The sequence below is a fragment of the Rhynchophorus ferrugineus genome, unplaced genomic scaffold, assembly GCF_030347505.1.
Source record: "Rhynchophorus ferrugineus isolate W39M unplaced genomic scaffold, kcgeb_rfMv2 rfM4, whole genome shotgun sequence".
Taxonomy (NCBI): Eukaryota; Metazoa; Arthropoda; class Insecta; order Coleoptera; family Curculionidae; genus Rhynchophorus; species Rhynchophorus ferrugineus.
Genome location: NW_027472583.1, coordinates 46,781,749 through 46,809,213, shown reverse-complemented (window position 1 = coordinate 46,809,213; position 27,465 = coordinate 46,781,749). Strand labels below are relative to the sequence as shown.

Here is a 27,465-nt window from a genome sequence, read left to right as displayed (position 1 = left end):
TGATTTAAGAATATCTCAATCTAGATATGATTAATCTATTTTCTAAGATTATGAATTACTTTTAAAAGATGTATAAAAACTGGAATTTAAGCAATCGGACTCATATTTGTTTTTTTTATTATACACACCTCTGCTTATGCATCAACAGCATTTTATTTTATATTAAAATGGTATTGATTTTCGTTTTTTAGAAGCGGTGATTTCGGTAAGGTTGGGAAAAATATTTTGGTGAATACTTAAAGTACAATAACGGGAGATCATTAAATTTAAATAAAATTTAAATATACAAATATTTGCCACCATTTTGAAAACTAATTTCAAAAGATATATCGCTTTATGAGAGTGAAATATGCATGAAAACATCTAAATGGGTAAAGTTCTGTACCACTTTTTCATATTCAATTTCATATTTGATTTTAATTCATATCTCCATAATCAAAGTTGTAAGAGTAAGTTATAAAAATAGATGCTACCGAAATAGGTAACATTTAGTAACAAGGAGTGAGGTTTGCAATATATTATTTAAGCGACTCTGTGACAAATTTTGCTGATTCTTTTTTATTTGATATTGGTTATTGGTAAGGAACTTTAAAAAATTTCACATTTAATCCGTTAGGAATACTAGTTTTCAGAGTATCTAATATATTATTATATTGCTTGAGAGTTATTTACAATAAGTCTAATCAATTTTAAGAATATTCATTGGTTAAGAAAATATTTTTGAAGGGTTTAGATTGATCTTTTAGAGCTTTATCTTTATATAGTTACCTTAATATAGTTATGCTTATATGACAAGTTTGTTACTTGTAATTATACACGCCCACAAAATATAGAAATATAAAATGGTAAGTTAAGTAGGAAGCACTCCTTGCTATGTTCTTACTGCGCACTTTAGTGACTCTAAAGTCGACGGTATCAAAACAATAATAAATTAAATTAATCACACCTGAGTATTATGGACTTGAATTGAAATTCAACATATGTATATTCCTAGATTACCTGCCTCAACCTAGGAAAAAGGGAAATACGACTACAAATTTTCAAAAATAATTACTTCTAAAATAAGTACAAATGAATTAAAAAAAGTAAATTGAGAGGCCTGAAAATTGAAAATTATAACTTGTGTAATTATGACAAGAATCTGTAAGTTCTTTTCAAATAGTATGTGCGTTCATGCAAATATTCATTCAAACGGGTTTTCACAAATTAGTACCTGTTTTTTGAGAGTTCATTCTCTAAATTTTATACACATATATGCTTTGATTGCCGTGTTACTGTATTTTTAAAATCTGGTTAAATAATCGTATTATTCGAATTCAATATTATATTATGTTATACGATAAATTAAACTTTTAAGTTACAACTATATGAATCTTACAATGTGACTAACAATCTGTGAGCGCTTAAAAACTAGAAGATTATGTGTAATGTGCCTGGGTCATTTCTCTTAAGAATATTGTCTTATCAACTGGAATCCTATCATCGATGTAGTACCATAGCTAATAAATCCAACTGATATCTAAATAGTACTGATTTTATGGTATCAATAGTGTGGATAATTGAATGTCAAAATTCCATGTCGATCCAATTATTAGTTCATAATTTCAGAACGGTTTAGGTGGATTATCTTCTTTACATGCATATAGGTTATAAGTATTATGGATAATTTTCAATAGGATAATTACTTTGATTAATTAGTATGTGTCTAATGCAAACAGTACCGATAATATAAAAATTCTCAGGATTGTTTAAAAAAACCCAAAGTATTCCTTCCTTCGGAATTATTGAAAAACATTATTTTACAAAAACGATATTGAAACATTTTAAAAAGAAGAAAGATATTGAAACGGTTTAAGAAATCTTAACAGGACTGGATACTTATGTATCACTATTTAATGTAATCTATTATAAATGGACTATCTTTTTTCAACCTGATATATCATTAGTTTCCCTCCGTTCAATTACTTAATTAACTAATACTTCTAAACGTAAAACTGAAGAAATAGTGTTTAGTTTTATTGTATTTTGTAACAACTGACTGTATACATTTATAGGTTAGCACAATATCTCCTGTAATCTTTTTTCTGGGTCATAAGTCTAGCTGACGTATTTTGCTGATAGAAAACAGGAATTTACTGTAAATATGTTTCTTTGTTCCCTCATGTGGTGTTGATATCAAACTACAATAAAATACCTTTAAACTCGGACAAATTTGTTCCCGAATCACTTAAAGGAAGCACATTTACCGATATACGGGCATTACGGAGTTTCGCTAGCTTTATTGTTGACTAGTAATATTTTTCATCAGTATCTCGTTCCTTTTGAATAACTATTGAGTGACTTGAAATAGCGATATCCTTATTGTACTCTATTTGATTTACAGGCATTGTGTAATGGATATGTACTCTCGAAACTGATGACATCAGTTGTGCTCTTTGTCCTATCGAATCGGCGTATATAAATGTTACCATCTCCTAACGGATGTGATATTTGTTTAGCTTAGTTCAAACTGACTTATTGTTTTGTTTTGGAGCCGTAGTTTTTGTAGAATATCGTTGTTTAGTTCTTTATTTGGTATGTTTTGTACTTATTTTATCCATTGTATCCATTTTATCTTAAGTTCTTGAATATTGTAATATATAATTACAATTTTTTAAAGCACATTTATTGTGTATCTTGTAAGGTTTTATAAATTAGTATTAAACCAAACACTCATCTCTAGACCTTTTACTCGTTACAAGATACAGTCTTAACGTTTCACACAGTCATATATATACATATATAGTCTATTTAAAGTTTCACTAATATAAATACTTTTTCTGAAAATAATTTTTGGAGCATTGTAATTGAAAGTGTATATCATTATTATTATTTTATTGAGCTTAAATGAATATTAGAGCAATTTGACAAGTCTTTAGGTAATATTTTATATTATTTAATAGATAATGCTGTATTATATATTTTATTCTAATGTTTAAATTAAGGAGTGTGAGGAATATACCACGACTCGGCAAGATTAAACTTTATGGTTGATATAAGTAAGCAAGTAGTTCCGACTTAGAATAATCCTTGATGTCAAAATTTAGGTGGAAGCCATACATTAAGAAAAAATAAGAAAAAGTCTAGCTGAAATAAAATAATGTACAGGTTAGTGGTTGATATTCAGTTTTGAAACCAATGTAGACTTATGGTGTCGAAGTCTGGGGCTGTAAGAGCCAAAGCAATAGAAATACAAAAATTCCAAAATAAGGTACTGTGAGTTATTGTTGATTCTCCATGGTACGTTCGTAATGACAATTCGCATAAGGACTTGAAGGAAGTAACTATCGATAAAGTTATCAAGGACTATGCTTAAAGACATGAAGAAAGGCTCCAGGGGCACATCAATGTTGAGGTTCTCCAGCTTCTAGTTAATGATGGCGGGGTCAGTATATTGAAGATTAAAGAGAAATGATCCCTTAAACTCTGTGCACAAACAGTGACATAGATGTTGTGCCCAAAGTGAATATCCTAGAATAAATACTTTCTAATTTTAATGTTTTTAAAATTAAATTATTATTATTAATAATTAAACGTTACATGTTTGTTAATAACAGCAAATTAGGATATAGAAAATAAAATATTAGTATTAATTTGCTAGATTGCTTATATTGCTATTATGATATTATTAAATAGATAATAACAATAAAGAAGAGTCAAAATTAAAATAGTTGTGTTACTTAAGTTGTATGATGTTTTCTAGCATGATAAATTAAACAAATATGCAAGCGTTGTCAGATAAAGGTTCAGTGCAAAACTTGCAGTCTTATAAAAAGTTCACCAAAGAGTTATTATTAAATTTTACGTTAATTGGAGTAAATTAAAACATTTAGATGAGGATCTCGCATGTGCTATTAGAGCACAATCTTAGTTAATATTTGAATGCATGCCTTTTACTGAAAATAAAGAAGAATTTTTTTGTGAAAGAGTGATGGTGATGTTTTGTGAAAGAGTGATGGTAGTGTGAATGGAAATTGGTTGGACAGTGACTGCCAAATGTCGCAGACAAAAATTAAACAAACCGAGTAACAAAATTGATGCAATATGCTGCTTGCATGCTAGTGCAACACTCCTTAGTAGATGAACATGGCACTCATGTGTATATCAGGGATTTTTCAAGGTAACACAAACAATGACAGATGATCAGATTTCAAGATTAAGTACGTTGTTTATTTATTTAGTTATGAAAAATTCATTCTATAACAATCTCTAAAAATTAAGTTGTATACTCATATATTATATATTTTTGGCACGCCACAGCCTATAGTGTGTTTAAAACAATATTAAACCATTAATATAATAAATGTATTCAAGGGATGTTTTATGCAAAGCTAAAAAATAATATATTATAAGCCTGGTAATGAAATAAAATAGAACAGTAACTTACTAAATTTAATATATGGCGAAAATCAATAATAAGAGCAGCATTCTGCCTTTTAAAACAAAAAATGATTTAGGGGAGACAATAAAAATGAAATAAATCAAATGAAATGCGGATCTTGTCCCAGGGTATACGTTGACCAGATAAGAATTATGAAAATAAAAACGTAAGTAATGTGGAATATTAACTTTTTATGTCAGCAAATAAAATTTAACAAAGGAAAGAATAGATTAGATACGGTTTTTTCGATGGGAAGTTCCGAACTTTTCCCGTCAACTTGTTTTTCTCGTTGAAATTAAGCCTGACAAGCGAGATAAATTAACTTCTAATTCGATCTTTACTGTTGTTAGCAGCTAATTGTATGATGTAGCGATTTTTTAAATTACTGTGCAAAAAATCTTAATAAATGGATTAAAATAAAGAACACGTGTAAATAAGGCCAGAAAATATACATTTACAAATATTACATATATAATAATTGTCCAACAAAATGGATTTATTACTACATTTTGTATTATGCTGATACTGATCAATTAACTCACATTCAGTAGAAGCTTTAAGCATACCCTTAGATACAGAATATATATAGATATATACAATACTGATACAGAAACGAGTTAAGGCAGAAATAAGCTGTAAGTATGTAACCATGGAGAAAAAGTAAACACAAAATTAATTACGATCCAAAAAGGAGTTTTGTTCTTGAATAATCTTCAAACTGACAACATATTTTATTGATAATTGATATAACCTCCACAAAATAATTAGATTGCAAAGGAAAACATATTTGACATGAGTTCAACTGAAGCAAAATATTAAATACAATATACATTCATGAATTATGAGCAAATATAAAACAAGAATATGGTTAAAAATGTAAACTATCTTAAATATAAAATAGAATAGGAAAGTTTCTTATATAAAATCAGATATAAGATAAAAATTAACATCGTAAGTAAAGTTGAATAAGTAATAAGTAAGCAAGAACATAGCCAATAATAATACAATATGAAAACTATATAGAAGATAATATTGATTAATAACAATAATAACAAGAGTATGGAAATTTAAGTACATTATACTAAATAACAAATGTGTATTAAATGTTTTTCGCTAGAAAAACCTTTTGGTTTTTGTGACTTATCAAGAGATCATGTTACTCCTTCTAGAATACTTAAGTATTCCTTGATAACATTTAGGTATAGTTTAGTCAAATCATCAAAGTTTTGGTTCAAGGTCGCCAAAGGTGGATTGAAGTTGATCAAAGCCTCTTAGCCTTGAACCACTGGAATAATATCAACTCAGGATATAAGGCCACCAAAGGCCTTTGGAACTATCCTAGTCTACTGAAGCTTGGATGGGAGGCAGTTTATGATGTAAGACCTTATACCCTAAACTGCCCACTAAAAGCGAATTGGGCTAAGAACATAGCCAATAATAATACTATATGGAAGCTATATAGAAGATAATATTGATTAATAACAATAATAACAATAGTATGGATATTTGAGTATATTATACTAAATAACAAATATATATTAAACGTTTTTCGTTAAAAAATCCTTCTAGTTTTTTGTGACTTATCAAGAGATCAAGTTACTCCTTTTAGAATACTTAAGAATTCCTTGATAACATTTAGGCATAGTTTAGTCAAATCATCAAAGTTTTGGTTCAAGGTCGCCAAAGGTGGATTGAAGTTGCTCAAAGCCTCTTAGCAATGAACTATTGAAATAATATCAACTCAGGATATAAGGCCACCAAAGGCCTTTTAAACTAACCTAGTCTACTGAAACTTGGATGGAAAGCAGTTTATAATGTACGACCTTATACCCTAAACTGCCACTAAAAGCGGATTGGGCTAACTACGTTGCCTAGTGTTGAATTATTGAAATTTAAGAAATTTAGAATACTATTCTATAAAGGCATACCATGGAGAATTGAACAAAACCAGTTTACGTTAATCATTTTGGATGTTTCTTCAGGAGGGATGATTCAACAGGTCGCTACGTCTGTTAAAGTATGTTAAAATAGTATTCAACTCGATTTATTTAAATGTTTTTGCTTTAACCCCTATACATTTTAAATCTACACGATACTACATTTTCAAGAACATGCGTAACCTATTTCTCGGTGTTTGTTTTAATAATCAAATTTAAATCCTGAAAACTAAATTTCCACAGCCGGGCTAGTTCATAATAGTCAATACAAAACTACAACTGAGTAAAATGTAGCCTTGGAGATGGTTTGAGCAGTGACATAGAGTGTGCTTTTGTGCGTGCTCTTGAGTGGCTTTTGTTTCAATCATTTCTAATATATTACAACGCTGGAAGAAGAACCTACACTCTCTACACTTAAGACCGATCAGGACTTTAATACTTAAGGGGGTTTATCTTGGACATATACATAATATGGACACTGAAACATTGAAGATAAAGAAGTTAATTTTTAGTAATTTTTGGGCTAAAAAATTATCTTATTTATTTTTATTGAATCAACAAAAATTATAATTCTTTAGTTATGCAGACTTATTCTTTGATGCTATAATGAACTAATATATATCGTCGAAATAAAAATGTAATGACTTGCAATTAAAAGAACACACTTGTATTAATTATGTGAGATATAAATTGAATAATTTTATTTCATACATCTACTTACTGCTTTGTCTCCTAGTTGTTCAACCCTGCAGTGCAGAAACGCTGTTCGACCCACTACTGTGGTGACATTTCGTGGTATATTGAATTCGAAATAGGGCTGAGTATTTGCGGTGAACTTTGCGGCATCGTGCGACTCAACCACAATTCCTGCGAAAATAGAAATGATATTGTAAGAACATCGCATTGCTTTGAATATATAGTAACGTTAAAACATGTTTATATTTCTTTATTAATATTTTGACTGAAATTCTACGATCTTTGCACAGTTAAGATTATAAAGTATATGGGATTACATACTCTCTTAGAATAAAATACTTCGGTACTAAATTATATACGAATTCAAACTAGGAATTATTGTTTTTAAAGCTAGTTAATTAATTTGTATTGCCCTTGGTGTTATCTTATTTTTACTTTTTAGAAGACGTGATTTCGTTGTTAAAGTTTGTTTTTGACACTAGTGTAAAATATAAATTGCTAGTAAATTGTTAACCAAAGAAATAGACTAAATTATTATAACAATTAATTTATATAGGAAGAATTACTTAAGTAAATAACAAAAAAAATACCTATATTTTTACATGACCAATTAATAATTTATAATTTTTTCAACATAATCTTAAGTCATAGTACTCAAGCACCAAGTGGAAAACAACAGAACATTAGCTGTGTTACAAAGAAAAAACACAAGTAATAATGTAAAAATATACGTTATAAAAGTACTTAAATCTACATTATTTATATATGTCAATTGAATGGAGATAGATCATCTAATGGATGTGAATTATTGCGATTAGTCGGTAATTGAGATGAAATGAGTAGATCCTGGAATGGCTAAAGAAACGCGAGGAAAATACGGACAAGCAGTGTTACTTCTTGAGTACGAGAGGGTAATAGGACCGCAGATAAAAACCAGGCAATTATAAGAGATTTAAATAATTTTCATGACCACTAAATCTTAATTTAACTCGTCATGTTTTATAGTTGACTTGTAAATATCTAGAACAGTTTTTGCTGTAACGTTTTTTGTATTTAGTTAAATTTTACCTTGATGTGTCGCTTTACATGTAATACTATTTATGCTTTAAATTTTTCTGTATTATGCCGGCTTGGAGGTGCAGTGGTATAGGCGACAGAATGGTCCTCCTACTGTTGCGATAGTCGCGGGTTCGGATCCTGCTGGGGCATGGTCGTAAATTTATATTTGTAATTGTTTAATATTTGGGATTGGCCTAGGCAAGAGTGCAAAATCCTACAACGGAAATGATCTCAGTCACGCCAGTAACCAGGCTGGGTAAGACCGGATACTTTCTGGGATGATTTCTATAGTTGGTCACTAGTCCGTCGATAGGCTTAATGCCGAGAACCGTGGTTTGGAGCCCACGTTAAACCGTAGGTCCAGTCCAGATAAACCCCTAGTTGGTAAAAGGGGACTTTAAGATATATATAAAAAAACATTCTGTATTATTTATTTCTCTGTTAAAAAATATTGTGCCTAAGTATAATAAGAATATAAGTATTGTACCGATACTAACCCTGTTGTCATTGTTGTATATATTTGGAGTGTGTAAAGTGATGCTATCAGATGAAAAATAATAACTAATTTAGGTGATGAATAAAAACGTTGGAAATTGGAGTGCAAAAAATAGAAACAGTAAAATTCGCCCGACTACAGGGAAACAAGCAAGATGTAGTATATATTGATTAAATTCACCCAAGCGCATTTAAATAAAATGAGTATCATGTCAAATTAGTTTGGTCATGTATGAAGCTTTTTTGTTTAATATCCGTATTTCGTTAAAAAGTAAAGTTAATTAATAATATTATATTATATATATATTGTCAAAATGCGATTACAAGTACTATTAAAATTTGATAATGTGTATTTTTCTTCACCAACAACTTAAAATAACATACACAAAGTGTTCAATAATGTGGATTAATAAGGCAGAGCAAAAGGCTGAGAATTGGTCAAAGCAATGAAGGCACGTAATTTACAGCATATCTCTACAGGTTAGCCAACATATCGGCCGTCAGATAGAAATAAAATTCACGATACCATAAACTTTTGTGTTACAGAAAATATTGACACCAAAACTCACTCATTATAACAGTGAACTTAAATATTCTCAACAAAACAAAAGTACCTTCCTTGTGTAACAGCAAAACTAACTGGCCATTATTTAGAGAGAAATTAGACGGTTTAATATTTCTAAATTCACCTCTTAAACAGAAAGAGACACAGAAGTAGCAGCAAAAATATAACAAAAACTATACAAGAGGCCGCATGATACGCAATATCTAACAGCGCGATATATTAAACAATTAAACAAAAAATTGCTGAAAAGAGAAAACCCTTGCAACAGATCAGAACAGCAGAAAACAAGAGAAAATTCAAAACTATTTAGAAAACTTAACGTCAACTGATGCAATGGAATATTCTCTCTGGAAAGTAATAAAAACGATTAAAATACCTCAACAACATAATCCACTCATTAAAATTAACAACAATACCTGGGCTAGGCATGATAAAGGTAAAGCGGAAGATTTCTTGACTTAAAAAATAACACAAAAACATTTAAAAACGGTATTTCATCCGTACCCGTCTGAAATATCTGCAACAGAAGAAAATAGCATAGTTGACTTTCTTAAAACTCCGTTTCAAATGGATCTGCCACATGAAGAATTTACTGCTAAGGAAGTAAAACAAACAATACTTAAAGAAATCAGCGATAAAAAATGCTCCTGGTTTTGACCTAATTACTGGAAGAATTTAAAAAGAGCTCTGAGGGAAGTGTATTAAATAATAATTAATTAATAACATTCATATTTAATGCCATGTTAAGACTTAATTACTTTTCTGGTACTTGGAAAGTGACCAAAATCATTATGATTCTTTAACCTGGGGAAAAATCAGAACACGTTTCCTCTTATTGTCCTATAAGCCTGATACCTGTGATCTCCAAATTTTAAGAAGCACTAAGAGACAATAAATACGGAACAACAGAACAAATACACAGATTAGTCAACCAAATTAAGAAAAACTTAAACGATAAAAAATATTGCTTTGCTGCATTTCTTAATATTTCTCAGGCCTTCGACAATATATGGTAGACTGGACTGCATGTTAAATTCAAAATACTTTTGCCTCATACGCACTTTCAATTGTTGAAATCGTACCTTACAGACAGATATTTTATTGTCAAACAGGGTGACGAGTACACTGACCTACACCCAATATATTCGGGTGATCCGCAGGGCAGTGTTCTTCGCGCGTTCTTATACATATTGTATACAGCTGACCTGTCGACCTCAAACACTAACACTACTGTTGCAACATATGCTAACGATACAGCGGTTTTATCATCACATGAGGATCCTATCGGCCACAAGAAACCTCCAACTTCATCTTAACAAAGACGAATTGTGGCTGAAAACGTGGCATATTAAAGCAAATGAGATAAAATCTACCCATGTGACATTCACCGCTTGTAGAAGAATATATCCTTCAGTAAAATTGAATAATCATAAACTTCCACAAAAGATAACGTTAAATATCTGGGAATGCGTTTTGATCGATGTTTGACATGGAAAAAACATATATATAGTGACAAGACAGAAACCGCTTGGGCTTAAACTAAACCAAATATATTGGCTGATAGGGCGTAAATCTAAATTATCATTAGATAACAAGGTTTTGCTGTATAAGTCCATACTTAGGCCCATTTGGATCTACGGTATTGAACTATAGGGTACTACTAGCAGATCTAACATATATATCCTCCAGAGTTTCCAGAATAAAATGTTGCGGATCATTGTCGATGCCCATATTAGGTGTCCAACAAACTGATTCAGCGCGATATCCCCTTAGAACCCATAACGAGTGTGATTCGAAATGTTAGTGCGAAGTACTCTGAAAGACTAGTGCATATCAATACCCTCGCCAAACAGTTAAATATTCGCGATGACAGTGAAGTGCGTAGGCTTAATCGCATTCGAGCTGATTAATAGACACATAGATTGAGATTTAATTATAGTTAATAATAAGTTAGAATAGTCTTTAGAATAAGTTAGAATAGTATCTGGAGTAAGATTTTTATTATAAGTTGTACAACAGATCACCTACTGGAGTGATATTCTACATGTCAGGATAGTTATATTATATAATGGAAATCATGCAATAATATTTATTGCCTACGGGCAGATTGTTGACGTTCTAAGATTTTAATAAAAAAATGTCATAGGTGCGACATGGGTGAAGGATATAGAAAATAATGAATAATAATTTTTGGATATAGAACTGAATTAATATATAAAATATACGTTTGTTGAATAATATTAAAATTATAATTGTAATTATTCCACAGTACTATTTTAAATATATTTAAACAAATTAATGTACACGTATTTATTTTAAATGAGGCTGCAATTGAATAAAAGTAATTTGTTTTTAACTAAGCTTGACATTGAACATATGGACCTAAATTACAGTTATTAATACTTTTATGTATTTACCGAATATTAAATTATAGTTTATTTGTAGAAATTCTATGTAAACGTTACAACGGGAATTTATTAATCAATGTAAAATTTACTAAATTAATTGCTCTAACGGATGAGTTTCCATGTTCCATTTTAAATTAAATATACGAACGATTTCGCGTAATAATAATATTAATATAGCCATAGTTTTAATATAAAAATTATCGGAAAATGTGATAACATTGCAAAGCTTTTAAGCGGACGTAACTTTTAGAATATTTTAAATAAATTAGATCGGCTGAATAAATTGAACACATTGTCAATTTTGTTTGAACAATATTCATTTATTCCGACTAAATTATATCCTGTTGATTTTGATATTTTTATAACTTTATAACTATTGTAAATCTATATTTATGATCTAATATTTTAACATAATTAAAACAAAAATGTTTTTGAAATGATGTTGATGAAAGCGAAAATTACTGTATGGGGTGTAGGGATTAAGTCTTAACGTTACTAAAGCAGTAATATTATTAGAGATAAACTAATATTATTTACGTTATCAAGTTTGTTGCATCTTGCGTTGAATGCACTGCTTGTAGTATGCTGTTTTAATATGAAAAAGAAGTACCCTCGAAGTCCATTTTGTATAATTTTCATTTTAGTAGAAGCATATGCGGAGTATGACTATAACATATACGAACAGTTCCAAAATACTCTATAAATAAAAAAGCAAAGTAGCCGCCTTGGTTGGAGTAGTGATGAAGGCGATAGCACGGTTCTCCTGCTATCGAGATAGTCCCGGGTTCGAATCCTGCTAGAGCATCGTCGTAAATTTATGTTTGTGATTGTCTCTAATTGCCCTTGTTCATAAGGCAAGAGTGTAAAATACGATTAATTATCCCCGTCACGTTATTGACCAGCCTGGCTGATGCTATGATCTCTGAGGATCAGGATTGGCAGCCAACGTTAATTAGTAGTTAATAATAAATTAATAAAAATACATACAATCAGTCGGTGTTGCCAGCCCTACCTTTTCGAATAATAGTAGATTCATATTTTCTTTCAGATGTATATTAAATTTACTTGTTTAAAGTTTGTTTATGTTTTGCTATAACTTGTATTCTTTGTGAGTTAAAATTAACAAATATATATATATATATATATATATATATATATATATATATATATATTATAGTTACAATTGGAATAAATATTGTAGAATAATTAAAGCTAAACAAATTGATTACCATACTGGAGAGGGAAATTAATTCATTTGCTTCAACTTGCGAACTCTTGCAATGACTCTTGACAACGGGACTAGCCTTCAATTAACTGACCGCTATTCATCAGTCTTTGCTCAACCAATTAGACTCCAGTTAGTAGTGAAGTTTTAGGTCAAATTAGCAGCGTCTACGAGTTGTCGAAATGAAGCAGTCCGATACATAGCATATCCGAATATGGTATATTGAAGCTTCTCGTCATCATCTCTCATGAGAAAGCCTACACTCTGTTCCACAAGGAATGGTAAAACTTACTATTTACAACAAATCCTGTTCACGTTAAAGACTCTATTCACACATCATCCGGATGAAGGACTCAATAGTTATACAAGCAAGAGAACCAGTTCGTGATACTATTATTTATATTAGTTATCTCTAATTCATATATATTATGTCGTACAAGTTGGTACTCAGCTGATAAATCCATCATACTCATTGTGGATATTTCTTTTCAATTATTTATTTCTAATCCGCTCAAATGTTTATATTTTAAGGTTCAATTTAAAATAAAATACGATGAAATATAATTGTTTAACAAATCAAATGTTATGCCTCTATTCAGAATTAAGTATTACATTAAACCCTATTAGTTTTAACAAATAATATTACAAATTAGTCAGAGTTTTCTAACAATCCGTAAGCCAAAAAGCCCGTACAAATAATAAGAATATCTTGTTTTATTCTAAACAAATTAAAGTAATATATCAATGGACAGTGTTTGTTATATTCGATGTGAATTTTAAAGAAAAGCAGTTTGACTCCTCTTATGAAGACTACCTACTGGTTTACTTACTGTGGAATAAAGGTACCACGGTAAGTCATGAGCTCCTCATATATATTGCAACTTATCTATTTCTTATACCATACTCAGGTAAACACCATCTTAAATTTATAACTGAAAAATAAAGCAGAAAATGAAGAAGATGCGGAAGAGGATATATATATATATATATATATATATATATATATATATATATATATAGTCAGTTATATATATTGCAGTTTATATGTTGATTACTCGCATTATTATACAAGCAACGCGTGTAGCGGATTAATACATCAGTATGTATTTCTCAAATTAGAATAAAACTGGTATACTTAAGTTAGAGTTAAAAATACACTTATGAACTAAACAAGTTCGTACGGTTTGGGTCGCTTCAATCTTCTGACTTCGTTCGTGTTGTCCAGTAGCTGTATGGCGCGTGCTTCCGCGTTGCTGTGATGTAGGAACCTTGTTTCATGTTTCAGGGCGAAACATTGTATCCATTTGATTCCGAGGTCATGGTGCAGCTCTTTGTTGGTTACGTAGCGATAAGCATTGGCAATTAATCGTAGAACTTTGTTTTGGGTGCGTTGGATTACTAGTTGATATAAAGTTTTAGTGCAACCACATATTTGCATACTATAGGTCCAAATAGGTTTTATAATTGATTGATAAACCAATCTCCTCGATTTTAGATTAAGTTGAGGGTATCTTCGAACTAACCAATACAGTAGTTTGACTTTGAGCATAATTTGCTCTGCTTCTTGTCTCACATGATGTTTCCAGTTTAACCTACCATCGAGATATATTCCGAGGTATTTAGCTGATTTTGCTTGAAGATTTGGGCGTCCCTCAAGTGATTTAACTAAGTTTTGGAGCTACTAAGCTCTATTTTCCAGTCTTTAGTCCGTTTGTAGATCTTGTTGACAGCTACTTGTATTTTTTTTATAGCCTTAGACAGAGATACATCTTTTGCCAATATAACTGTGTCGTCGGCAAATGTTCCAAATACTGTGTGTTTTGTTGTTGTGATATCAGCAGTATAGAGCAGATATATTAATGGCCCCAAGACACTACCTTGTGGAACTCTAGCCGAAATAGGTTTAAGTGTTGAGAAAGCCCTTTATGCGTGACTGTAAATTTTATTTCGAAAAGATATGACTCCTGCAGCAGACAGTAATTCGGCGGTAGCAATTTGTTCATTTTGTAGATTAATCCCAAATATCATACCCACTTAAAACTTGTTATACATCCAGGAATATCACAGGACTGTTACTGTGTGTTACTACGTAGGGCTGATAAACGGTATTTAATCTATTAAAGTTTCTATATCATTCGATTGGAATACGTTACCTAAATGTTTTGCCAATAATTCAGCTTTTTCATCGATGCATCGAACCCATTCATTTTAATCATTTTTAATAGGTGTTACTCTAATAATTGGTCTTTTAAATCTCTGAGTTGTTTTCCATAGCCTGTAATCTTTGCGTGCTTCCGGGCTTACTTCGCTTATATATTTCTTGAAGGAACTCTGTTTATATTCTTTAATATTTTGATTTGTCTGATTATTAATTCTATTAAGTATTGTTTCATCTACAGCATTTCTGATTCTGTGACATAATCTTCTAGATTTTCGTCTTTATTTTCTACATTTAAAAATAGGAAAAATATAATTTTTACAAAATCATTATAACGAGATAGAATTTGCTTGAGCTTGAGAATATCTTCTACATCGCATAACACTGGCGTACTACGAAAACAATTATACATTCACTGTTCGATCGATATCCTGGTTGCTATTTTCGAGTAGTTCCTTTTTAAGATCCTTCTGATATTATTTGTCCTACTTTCATGAGAGTCGTTACTAAAATTAATACGATATTCATTCCGTGAGTCTTTATACTCTTATTAATACACTTTCTTAAATTGAAACCATATTGTTATATTGACAACGAAGTAAATTTAATTATGATATAAAATAAAATCATATAAAAGTATATTCAATAAATAATAAAAAATTGTATTATTTCAGTTATTATTTGCGCTAAATGTTATGCTACAGGAAATTGTGCATATGATGTTAGATTATTGCTTTATCTCATACATATTTCACAAAAGTACCAGGATTATTATTTGCGAGCGTCAATTCGCGATTTTGTTTAAATGATGAGAAACCGTTTGGATGACCAATACATAAATCAAATTCAAATAATTACGATACACTATTATATGAATATAAAATATCTAATTTTCAAATAACTTTCAAGCAGTTTCAAAATCGATGAATCAATAGTCTAGAGAGGTTTACACGCGATTTAAAATATCTAAACGGAGGGAAATACGAATTGACTGAAAAAGTTATTTCGAAACATTTCAACCTCAGGTATTTATTGCTTGCCAGCAAAAAAGAGCTTTCTACTAGAGCATTCTCAAGAGAAAAAAGTCAAGAGTTAGTTTAGGACAGGCGGATGATTGACAACCTGAGCGAAATATCCATGGCGCTGTACATGCTGTAGATATCGCGTTAACACTGTGTGATGTAATAATACTAAATGAAACTGCACTGCATATATCTGAGTCTGAGTAATACTGGCTATAATAAGTGATGACGCAAAATCCTCTGGTGTTTTAATACTGAACTACACACTTTTACACTTTTAAGAGTTGAGAAGAATACATGTTGCAGATTATCAAATTGAAATTTCCGCCTCATTTACCGTACAAAATCCGTTCTTTCGACACGGTTTGGTATTTTGATTAATATATATATATAGCATCGTTCCTTCTCAACAATAGCCCTTTTAAAGTGAAATTGTTATCAGAATACTATACTATACTATGGGATATGTATATGGGAATATGTATAATGAAAATTTGGAAAATAATATGCGGGGCAAAAGTCCCGCTACCATTTTGATTTCCCCTCATTTTGGTTATGTGACGTTTAGCTCAATTTCGCTTCAACCATTGTGTTTTGTAAATGTCCAAATTTTATTGCGTATAAATATACGCCACAAGAACGAGCAGTAATAGTGACAATATTTATTGATTTTAAAATATTCTAGTACAAAATTTAATTAGTCCAAAAATTGCTATCTAGAGATCCTGTTCAGCAAGTCGAGTACAGTAATGAAATCCTAAGGCTGTCTAGAAAAATTGAAGATTTTTCTTTAAATTGATAATGAGGGATGAAGCCCATTTTCTTCTCAGTGGTCACGTCAATAAACAGAACAGTCGGTTTTTGGGGAACACAGAATCCTCATTTAATTTATGAAACATCATTGCATTCACTCAAAATAACATTATGATGTTGTGTTCATGCTGGAAGCATCATTGGTCCCTATTTTTTTTTTAAATTACCAAGATGTTGCAGTTACTATTACTGCCGAACGATACCAAGATATGATTCGAAATTTTCTTGTGCCGGAAATGGAAGAGCAATGACTAGAGGACATGTGGTTTCAGCAAGATTGGCCACAGCACATACAGTTCCTTCAACAATTCAATTATTGAATGACATTTTTCCACGAAGATTAATTTCACGAAGTGCCGATATGGCATGGCCAGCCGGATCTCCAGATTAAACAGCATCAGACTCTTTCTTATAGGTTTTTTTAAATCAAAAGTTTACGTGAATAAGCTCCTAACGATTTAACATCTCAAAGACAATATTCGCCATGAAATTGAAAAAATTCAGCCTCAGATGTTGCAGGATGTCATGAAAAATGCCTTAAAAAGAGCCGAAACTTTCATTGCGAATGGTGATCACCATTAACGGATATAATTTTTAAATCATAATGAAAATAAAACGTATACACCAAATAAACTTTTTATGATAATCATACTTACTTATCTTTTCTTTGAGCAGAGTTAGGCAATCAAAATTGTAGCGGGATTTTTGCCCCACGTTGTATTTGGTATGATTATGATTATGCATTTTTTCACCTTTTAAATCATATTTAAGATCATACAGCAAGCAAGGGTACAAATTCATTGTGAAGAAAACAAAAAGTGAAAACAAAAATTGACTACTACTAATCTTTTACTACTAATACTTGTACAATCCATATTTTTTAAAGCTAAACAGCTGTATCAATCTGTAAGCGAAGTTGGTTAAAAGACTAAAAAATTAAACATTTATTTAAAATATTTATAATAATTTATAGAGAACTAAATATCCTATTACGATTCAAGAAAACTGGGATTTTAATTGAATAATATACGGTAAGCAGATTCCATTCCATGCAAATAATAGTGTCGATGCTTTCAACACGATTATTCCGCTGTAGAGAACAAAGAGCGGAGAAAACCACCAAAATTAAATACCACCATAATTAGAATTGTCTAAGAAACACCTTTCTGCAGTTGGTATTCGTTATTTGCTCAGACAATATATGAAGATTTTAGCCTTATGTGAATCATACTTAGATATATTTATCTTTTATTATAAGATTGAGTGATTTTATTTTAATGTTAGATATTGCATATATAGTTTTCGGTATATTTATATATTTATTTAGGACATATTCTCACCGTTGGTAAATGTTTTGATATAAAGTAAATACACTGTTCTCATTCTATGTAGTACAAATCCCCACTACATATTATATCTAATTATACATCAACATATTTGTTTACCATAAATTTTTATTGGCAGTTGTAAAACAAATTTATGCAACAAATTTACACATTTTGACTGAACCGAATGAAATAATAGCTTGTTTATGTTTAGCCTAAATATTATGAACTACAGTTCAAATGTTGTTAGATATAATTGATAACTAAACATATAAGCAACTTCAGTTGTAAAGCTGAATCATATCAAGTGTGGAGGTTAATAAGCACTAATTAATAATGACTCTTTGTTGATATTAGGAAACATATGCTATACTTGTTATGAGTTTAGAGTGTAACCGAGTTAATAATAATCCATGGACTAGGGGTGTCAAAAAACACTGTGGGCGTCTTGTAATTCAAATTGTTCATGGGTAGTCTGAAAAGTGCTACTTTTGCTTCAGCTTATCTGAAGATTCAGAACCCTAGTGGCTGTGCCAATTATGAAAGTTCTAGGGTTTGAAACAAAAATATTCTTTAATTTAATTGAAAAAGATTCTATTTTAAGAAAATAAGTGGCAACTTGCTGTACTGTTTCTACAGACCAATCTAAATTCTAATTCTAATTCTAAATACTTCACTCATGTCATCTCCCACCCACATAAATATAGTGTGTTTTTCAAGCGATAAGTGCTGTATTAGATGCGCTATATAACATATGTTGATATTGAAATAATCATCAGTAAATTAACAATATTACTTATAGGTGAACTTACATCTTTTAACATAATAATTTTGTTTATAGCCGGCTCGGTTGGCGCAGTGGTGAAGGTGACAGGACGGTCCTCCTACTGTTGTGATAGTCGCGGGTTCAAATCCTGCTGGGGCACGTTCCTAAATTTATATTTTTGATTGTTTAATATTTGTGATTTTCCTAAGCAATAGTGAAAAATCCGACTAGGAGAATGATCCCAGTTACGCTAGAAACTAGGCTGGGTAAGAGGTTCGTCGTCACTCGCACCTCGGTAGGCCTAATGCTTAGGACCGAGGTTCGGAGCCCACATTAAACTGTAAGCCTACCCTCGTTGGTAAAAAGTTTACTTCAATATATATGTATAAAAAATGTTTATGATTTAATTTTATTATAATTTGTATGTGGTGTTCTAAATCGGTATATATAGCTCGTTAAACTAGGGGTTGGATATTCCTGGAAAATACTGGAAATCACCACGGCGGACTATCGCAATAAAATGAGATGCAGTGGTAGAAATTTAAAGAGTCAATGGTGCGCGTATAGCAGCAAAAACAACTGGCAGAATTTCTGTTATATTTGTTAAAAATGATTTGTTCTCCTTTCTATTTTTTTATTATAAGTCTATTTTATTACATTTGTGTTCCGGGATATGAAGATTCCAGTAGCGTCAGCAACGATATTTTAATGAAATAATTTAAAATTTTGTTTACATAATTTTAAGACGAAATAGTATCATAATTATCAAAGACCGTTAATTTATTTCAATCATTCTTACTTTAATTTTCAGAAACATTTAATATCTATTATAATTTAGAGTGTCTGTGTAAAGTGACCCTCTACTAAATAGAATATCGAGAGTTTCAACACAACTTTTAGTTTTATTTTAATTTATTGATTTTAATTTACTACTTACTACTATTATAACTTATTACTGTAAATAATTATCGATTGCATAAAGTTTTTAATTAACACATTTTTTCTCTTTTATTGTGTTGTCAAGAAATATCTACAAAGGTAGCGAAATAAATTACTAAGGAAACTAATCGATATCAAAATGCTTTGACAAGAAAAAACACATCAGCGAAAGAAACAACCAACAACGTAAAAATAAATTCTAGTGAAAGTAAAATATATTACTTAAATGTTGTTAATATATAATTAATAATTAGGTGTATTAGGTCTCCATGGGATATATTTACATAGAAAATGCGCCTAGAACTTTACATTAGAGATGGTGTGTAATAATTCAATAAATATCTTTAATCGACAGAGTATTATGGTTGTATAATTTGTAACAGTAGATAGTCGATAATAGATATGAATTATAATGTTAAAATTAATTATATTTGGTGACCTAATTTTTGTTACATTATATTAATTATTTAGGAATTATCTTATAGGCCATAGCAAAAATAAACTAATTCAACTAACGCAAAATTAATAATTTAAAAATTATGTTTGAATATGTATATATCATGAGTTATCGTATTTTTGTATAGGAGCTTTTATTGCGGTCACCTCGAGTTCTTTGGTAATATTTTCGCTAATGCTATTGTGTTTGAGTCCACAGTATTTGGATGATGTCAGCTTGCCCAATAGCAATACCATTGTCTAGAAGCCCTTAAGGAATCTTGTAATTTTTTGAAATGATTTAATTTTTCTGCTTTACATTTAATATATTATTAAGGTTAATTTTAATTCTTTGATTATCCGACTTTATTGGCGCAGTGGTAAAGGCGACACGACTGTTCTCCTGCAGTTGCGATAGTCACGCGTTCGAATCCTGCTGGGACATGGTAAATTTATGTTTGTGATTGTCCTTAAGCAAGAGTGCAATATCCGACAAGGAAAGTGATCTCAGTCACATTAGTAACCAGGCTGGGTAAGACCGGATGTCTTCTGGAATGTTCTCTAAGTTGGTTACTCGCCAGTCGGTAGGCATAATGCCGGGGACCGTGACTCCGAGAACTCGTTAAACTCCTCACGCCGTGGTTGTTAAAAGGAGACTTTAAAATATATAAAAGAAAGTGTTTGATAAGACCTACATTTTTGTTTGGTCTGTTGCACTATATTACATATTATTATATCGCTTTTGAACACATATGTTTTCAGTATACTTAATTTTTCTACATATTTTTTGACGAAGCAATTTTAAACAATTTTATGTTGGTTTTTCTAGGTTTTTCTTCGACAACATGTCATATGGTACTAAAACGCAGATTTATCAGCACTGATGCCGTATCTGTATCGAATTGAATGATTCGGTCGATCCATAATAAAATTCAAAATTCATAAGCATAATAACCAAATTCCTGCAACTCAGCACGTACTCGGATATATTTCCCTTTCGAGGAGGGGGACCGTATTATCGTCACTTCCTACATAAAAGTCAACAGCAGGCCAAGATCACAGAGAAATACCAATCCATTTTTAATGTAAAATGTCGATTATGTAAAATTTCTCGGGAGATCAAAAAGAAACCTGCCAGGCGGAGACATAAAGCTGCCAGCAATATACAAAACAGCTCCGAGGGTTCGGCCCTATCGATCCGGCGCAGTATACGCCGCTAGGATTCTTAATATCCTTCACCTGTCGAGTTCCTCGTTGTGTTGTTCGTTCGAGTCGAGGCCGCGGGCGAAATTCGAATAAATCTTGCTCGTTTCCTCCTCAAACAACATTTAATTGATTCGAGGTGTCGGGAACGTCGACGATTAAGATTTTCTCCATGTCTTTTCCACTCGCTTCCTTATTCTTTATGCCCGATGATTAATTGGCCTGTTATCTGTCGGTACGATTACCAGCAGGTGCGTATGTAGGTAGGATATTTCGATGTAAATCTCCGACAAAATTGCCATTTTTCAACCGTTTTTCTCTCCGCCCATTTCTCCGTACTCGAACTAGGAGGAGAAAAAACGGTCTTAAAAACGCTTATGAGGATGTTACAAATTATGTAAAAATGGGCGAGGGACCATTTTTCATATATTATAAAAGAGTTTTTTTGCAGGAATGAATATATTGATTTACTTAGTAGCTTACTAGTGTAGGCGTGAAAAAATAATATGTGGTTTCATCTAATATAAGAAAATATTAGAACGATATTAGACTGTTAGGTGCATAAACTGAAAACCGTAGTCTCTCTTAACCTTAAAGCTTTGTTACACAAAATAGTTCTTTTGAGGTTCTGCAAACATAAACCCGACCGTTTGTAGGAACCAATGTAAACGATGATTCATCGAATCATATCATATTCTTCGAATCATCAGGTGTCCAGGTTTTATGTTAGCAGCAAAATTTCTCTCTCAAATTAGGGCTGGCTTGTGTTATCAAGGGTTTCACAATCGCAGTCCTATCATGAATATTAGCTTTGTGCAGCTCTCGAGATGTTGTTTTTATCGAAACAGTATTACTCGAGTGAGTGTTGAGTTATATCTCGGTCTCTATTAGTTGACTTTGGATTTCAATCACTATTCTTCTTCGCTGATTATGTTTTACTAGTTATTGTGTATGCCGCTTTTATTATGGGTACACTTGCTGGTACAACATAAAACAATTTATCTGTTTTAATCATCGTAGAACAAAAAAGTGCATAAAATGCACTGAAATTTAACCTAAAAAGTTTACCAAACACTGAGGAAGGCATAAGCGTCACATTATTTACACCAAAACGGTACTGCCAATATGCAACAAGATGTACTGTATTACATGATGTTTATATTATCTTCTCGATTTTCTGTATTTGCAAACATTGTAATAAATGTCTTAAAAATACTTATAAAATACTTCTATAACTATAACATATTATATATAAAGGCGTTTTTTTGCAGGAATGAATGTACTACTCTACTTAGTAGTTTACTTAGTAGATTAGTATTATAGGTGTGAAAAGGTAAACTACTGTTTTAACTAATATAATAAAATATCACAACGATATTTTATTATATTCATAATATATTATACATAAAGGCGTTTCTTTGAAGGATTGAATATATTGATCTACTTAGTAGCTTAGTATTATAGGTGTGAAAGTGTAACCTGTTGTTTTAACTAATATAGTAAAATATTATAACGATATTTTAATATATCCATAATATATTATATATAATAGCCTTTTTCTTGCAGGAATGAATATATTGATCTACTTATTAGCTTAGTATTATAGGTGTGAAAAATTAAGCTACTGTTTTAATTAATATAATAAAATATCAGAACAATATTTTATCATATCCGTATTACATAAAATAAAAAGGTGTTTTATTGGATGAATGAATATATTGATCTACTTAGTAGTTTAGTATTATAGGTATCAAAAGTTAAGATACTGTTTTGACTAATATAATACCTTCTTCATTTAAAGCTTTGTTGCACAAGAATGTTGGTGGTACTATGACCAGAATACAGTAAGAGGTTGGCAGTGTCCTCAGCATGGGTCGCAGTCATTGTGTACTCACTAGTTAGAAGGTCCGCAGTGTAACTCAGGCACAACACCGTGCTCAGAACTGTTCCCTGTGGGACACTCGATGTATTTCATGCAAAGCAAAATATTCATTGTTACATTTAATCATGAAGCTTCTTCGATTGAGACAGGATTAGAGTATATGGTAGTATACATATAAAGTATCTTCTTTAGTTTGTATGCCAATCCGTCATGCCAGATATGGTCATAGGCTTGTCAGCAGCACAGTCCATTTTCCAGGAATCCAAATTGGCGACTGCTTTATTTTTATGTTATTTTGGTGCTGCTTTATTCTGTTTTGAATTATGTTTCCATTAGACATATAGGTGTGGTGGTTTTTCTGGTTTGAACATCATTACGACCTGGGCAAATTTCCGTTGCCTTGGGAAATATTTGAGCTAAAGCAGACATTGTATATTTTGATTAGGCTCATGATTTCCTTATGAGATAGATGTTCCAAAATGGTCCTCTCCAAGGTGCAAGGCTCTTTTTAACGGTAGGTATGTTTGCAGAGGTGGTTTAAATTATTCTTTTATTTCAGCTTTGTTCCTATTCAAACTGCGAGAAATACATTACTTAAATAGTCGCAAAGGTACTGACTATCTTCTAAATTGCCTACCCTCCTATTAGGTTATGTCTAATAGGAGCTATTTGAACAACAGTGTTCTTTAAGGTTTTAGTTGTTTTCTACAGCAAAAATGCGTGTCTGCTGTGGGTATTATTATTGACAGGTTGTTATTTGTGAATATTTCTATGAGACCTTTTGATTCTTTCGAACCTATATTAAATAAGGTTTTATATCATGGATATCGAGTGAAATCTTTAAAGTTTTTTTTTTAATAGAAAAAGTTTCTATTTTTAGTTTTTCCTTAACGTACTTAGAGTATATATTGTGTTTTAAGGTGGTTGTTTTGTTGACGGCCTTATGGATAATAATATTTAATTCCTCGACGGCTTTTTTTCAGGGTTTTTGACCGTAACGCTCTGGAATATTTCCTAGTTTCTGTTTTTATTATGGTATATTTGAGTGGCCTATAAGTTAGTGTCACAGTGTTGTCTGAGTTTAAATTGGCACGTACTTCCATTGTAGGTATCAGGAATATCTTTTCCGTCAGTTGAATTGCCTGTTGGGTTTTCAAATATCGTGTGTCTAGTTGGGAAATAAACAGCAGATCTTACTATTTCGGTTGTGTTGTTTGTTAGCTTTATTGAGGCTGGCTCTAATTATTCTGTTCGAAATTCCTCCAGGGAATAATGCTTGCTGTTGTCTTTAATAACAATGGCTGATTATCGGTTGGATCTGATGGATGGTTCGTTATGTGCACGGGATAATTTTAGAATGTTCCCTGTCCATTTGAATATGAAAAAAGAAAAATATATCTGCATTGTCCGTAATTGATGATAATACAAAAGGGGCAATATCTATTAACGGCTCAAAATAAGTTTTGGCCTCTCGAGTTCCACGCGGAAGGCTATTGTAATCTATCAAGAGTGCTTTGTTAAGACTTTCTTGTTTTAACAGCTGTTTTTATTTTAATGACTGGTTACAACTCATTAGTTCAGTTATATAGCGTGCTTCCATAATCTCATCTTCGGTCTGACTATATATACAAGGACATTAGCTCCCTGAATATTTGGCTTCGCCGTAGATGTCGAAACGTCGGTTGTTCTAATCCAGTGTTGGTCTCTAAAAAATATGAGATGCAAAAAACGTAGTAGTCGCTGATATGTGAAAAACATTGTTAAACGTCTTTATATCTTCTTTAGCCATATTAAAGGCTTTTTAATTAATGGACAGCGATTTTTTGAATAACCTCTAATGAGGAGGCAAGTAACAATAAAGTTCTAATCGCTCTTTGCCTTCTACGCGAATTTATCTTGATTTGCACCTTTGGAACCACTTGAACAAACAAGTTTGGTCACTTCACAATTGAACGCAAGGAATAACAATTATTATTCATTAGATTCAAATCAATTGAACGAACACTATCTTAATGAATATATAATGTGTTATATATTAGATAAACAATAAAACATGGTTAGCAAACAAATATGATTTGATATATTGATATATATGATAAATTTCCATATCCATTTAGTTCAGTATATTTCATACTATTGTATTAATAATTTTTCTACATTTTTACCTCAAATTTTCTTATTTTTGTTGTTTATAATTTACATGCCACCTTAACTCTCAAGTCCTCGCATTTTCTGACCATCTTTCTTCAAGTGTACCCTGAGAAGGTTAAAAGGTCGACCGATGACAATATCCGGGTCGAAATTAGCATTTTTCAGCTTCTTGTGCCAATAACACGTGGATTTAATTAGTTCCGATTATCGAGTTTCCACTGTAATTCTCCATTGAAAAATATAGATATTAATTGACAGCCTTTCGTGTTTATTTCATGTCTGTCGCATTGTATATTTCTAAATATATTGAAGGGCATTTAATTCAGAAAACTTATAAGCAAAACGATGCTTCATAATTTATCTACATTTCTTACCTAAAATATATAATGCAAAGACAATAAATACACCACGTTGATTAAAAAAATAATTCATTTACCTAATTTTTTAAATAAAATAGCGTCATCTTTAATTTGCCTTCATTTGTGTATCTACTGCTGTCTACTTTGTCTTATATCCTATGTCCTATTTGCTAACTATATAAGAATTAACAACAAACCAACAATTAAGGAATTAAAATTCCAATTAATGAATTTTACAACATTAATTTTAACTCTTGCACAAATTAACATATTTATAACCTACAATATATGGTTTGTGCTTTGCTAAGATATGTATTTAATAAATAAATCTGATATGAATCAGGGGTTAATAGTACTAAGGTTTACAGAAAACCATAAAAACCTTTAGAATTACCTCAAGTTCAATTATTGTCTTTAGGGCTATGTCAATTACAAACAGTCCTTAAGCAAGAACAATTTCTCATAGCTGTTCTCTGTTCAACAGCATCTAATTAATTATTAACATCTAATCGTAATTGTTAAATGATTTCGAAATTCTAGATATCTTGCAAATAAAGAGAACAGACGATTTTTGTTATTTTCAAATTTTGTTAATCTATGTTGGCATGAAATATTTGCATATGTCAGGCTTTTCCTTCATATACCTTCCGATTAAGACGCCTTAGGTCCCTCTACAAAAAAAAATGAAAATAAAATTTTACCTAATAATATTATTCTTAATCGTTTTTTTTTATCTAAACTTGTCATAACAGTTAAACAATTTCAACAATATATGAATAAACAAAAATAACACAAAGTATTAAATAACTCTGCTTAAAATTAACTAGCTTCGTTTAATGTTGTTTTAAAACACGTCCTTTTCGTTTTATTATCATTTCACATCTAAAACTTAGGCACTTCCGATTGAATGTTTCCAGCCGGCATTTTGCGATACAATGTTGACATATTTTAATTAGAAAAATTATGCGTTCGTAGTAGATTTACGTATAAAAGAAGCGAAGAATAATCTGTCGTATAAGTATAAGGAGCTGGCAGCACGTTGTTGAAAACTTCAAATATTTGTTTATATATTTCGTTACACCAATCTCACGACAATACCTGGGCTAGGAATGAAAAAGATAAAGCGGAAGTTTTCTCTAAACACTTAAAAACAGTATTTCATCCGTACGCGTCTGGAATATCTGCAACAGAAGAAAATAACATAGTTTATATTCTAAACACTCCATTTCAAATAGATTTGCCACAAAAGAAATATATTATTAAGGAAGTAAAACAAACAATCGTTAAATGCTAAAAAAGCTTCCAGTTTTGACCGAATTACTGTAAGAATCTTAAAAGAGCTCTCAAAAAAGTATATTAAATTAATAAACATTCATATTTAATACCATGTTAAGACTTTAATCACTTTCCTAGCGCTTGGAAAGTGGCTCAAATCATTACGATTATTAAACCTGCAAAAAAATCAGAAGACGTCTACTCTTATCGACCTATAAGCCCGTTATCTATAATCTCTAAGCTTTTTGAAATATTATACATTAGAAACTCAAAATAATCACATAAGAGAGAAATATTGTCCAGACCAATAATTTGGCTTCCGTAATAAACAG

General features: G+C 31.0%; 1 protein-coding gene across 1 annotated transcript in view; it reads right to left on the bottom strand.

The window, feature by feature from the left end:
- LOC143196536 (limbic system-associated membrane protein) overlaps positions 1-27,465 on the bottom strand; it is a 357,229-nt gene that overhangs the window by 127,722 nt on the left and 202,042 nt on the right. The window contains exon 2 of the mRNA XM_076404280.1: positions 7,079-7,224. Within this exon, the coding sequence (XP_076260395.1) occupies positions 7,079-7,224 (146 nt within the window). The remainder of the gene's footprint in view (positions 1-7,078; positions 7,225-27,465) is intronic.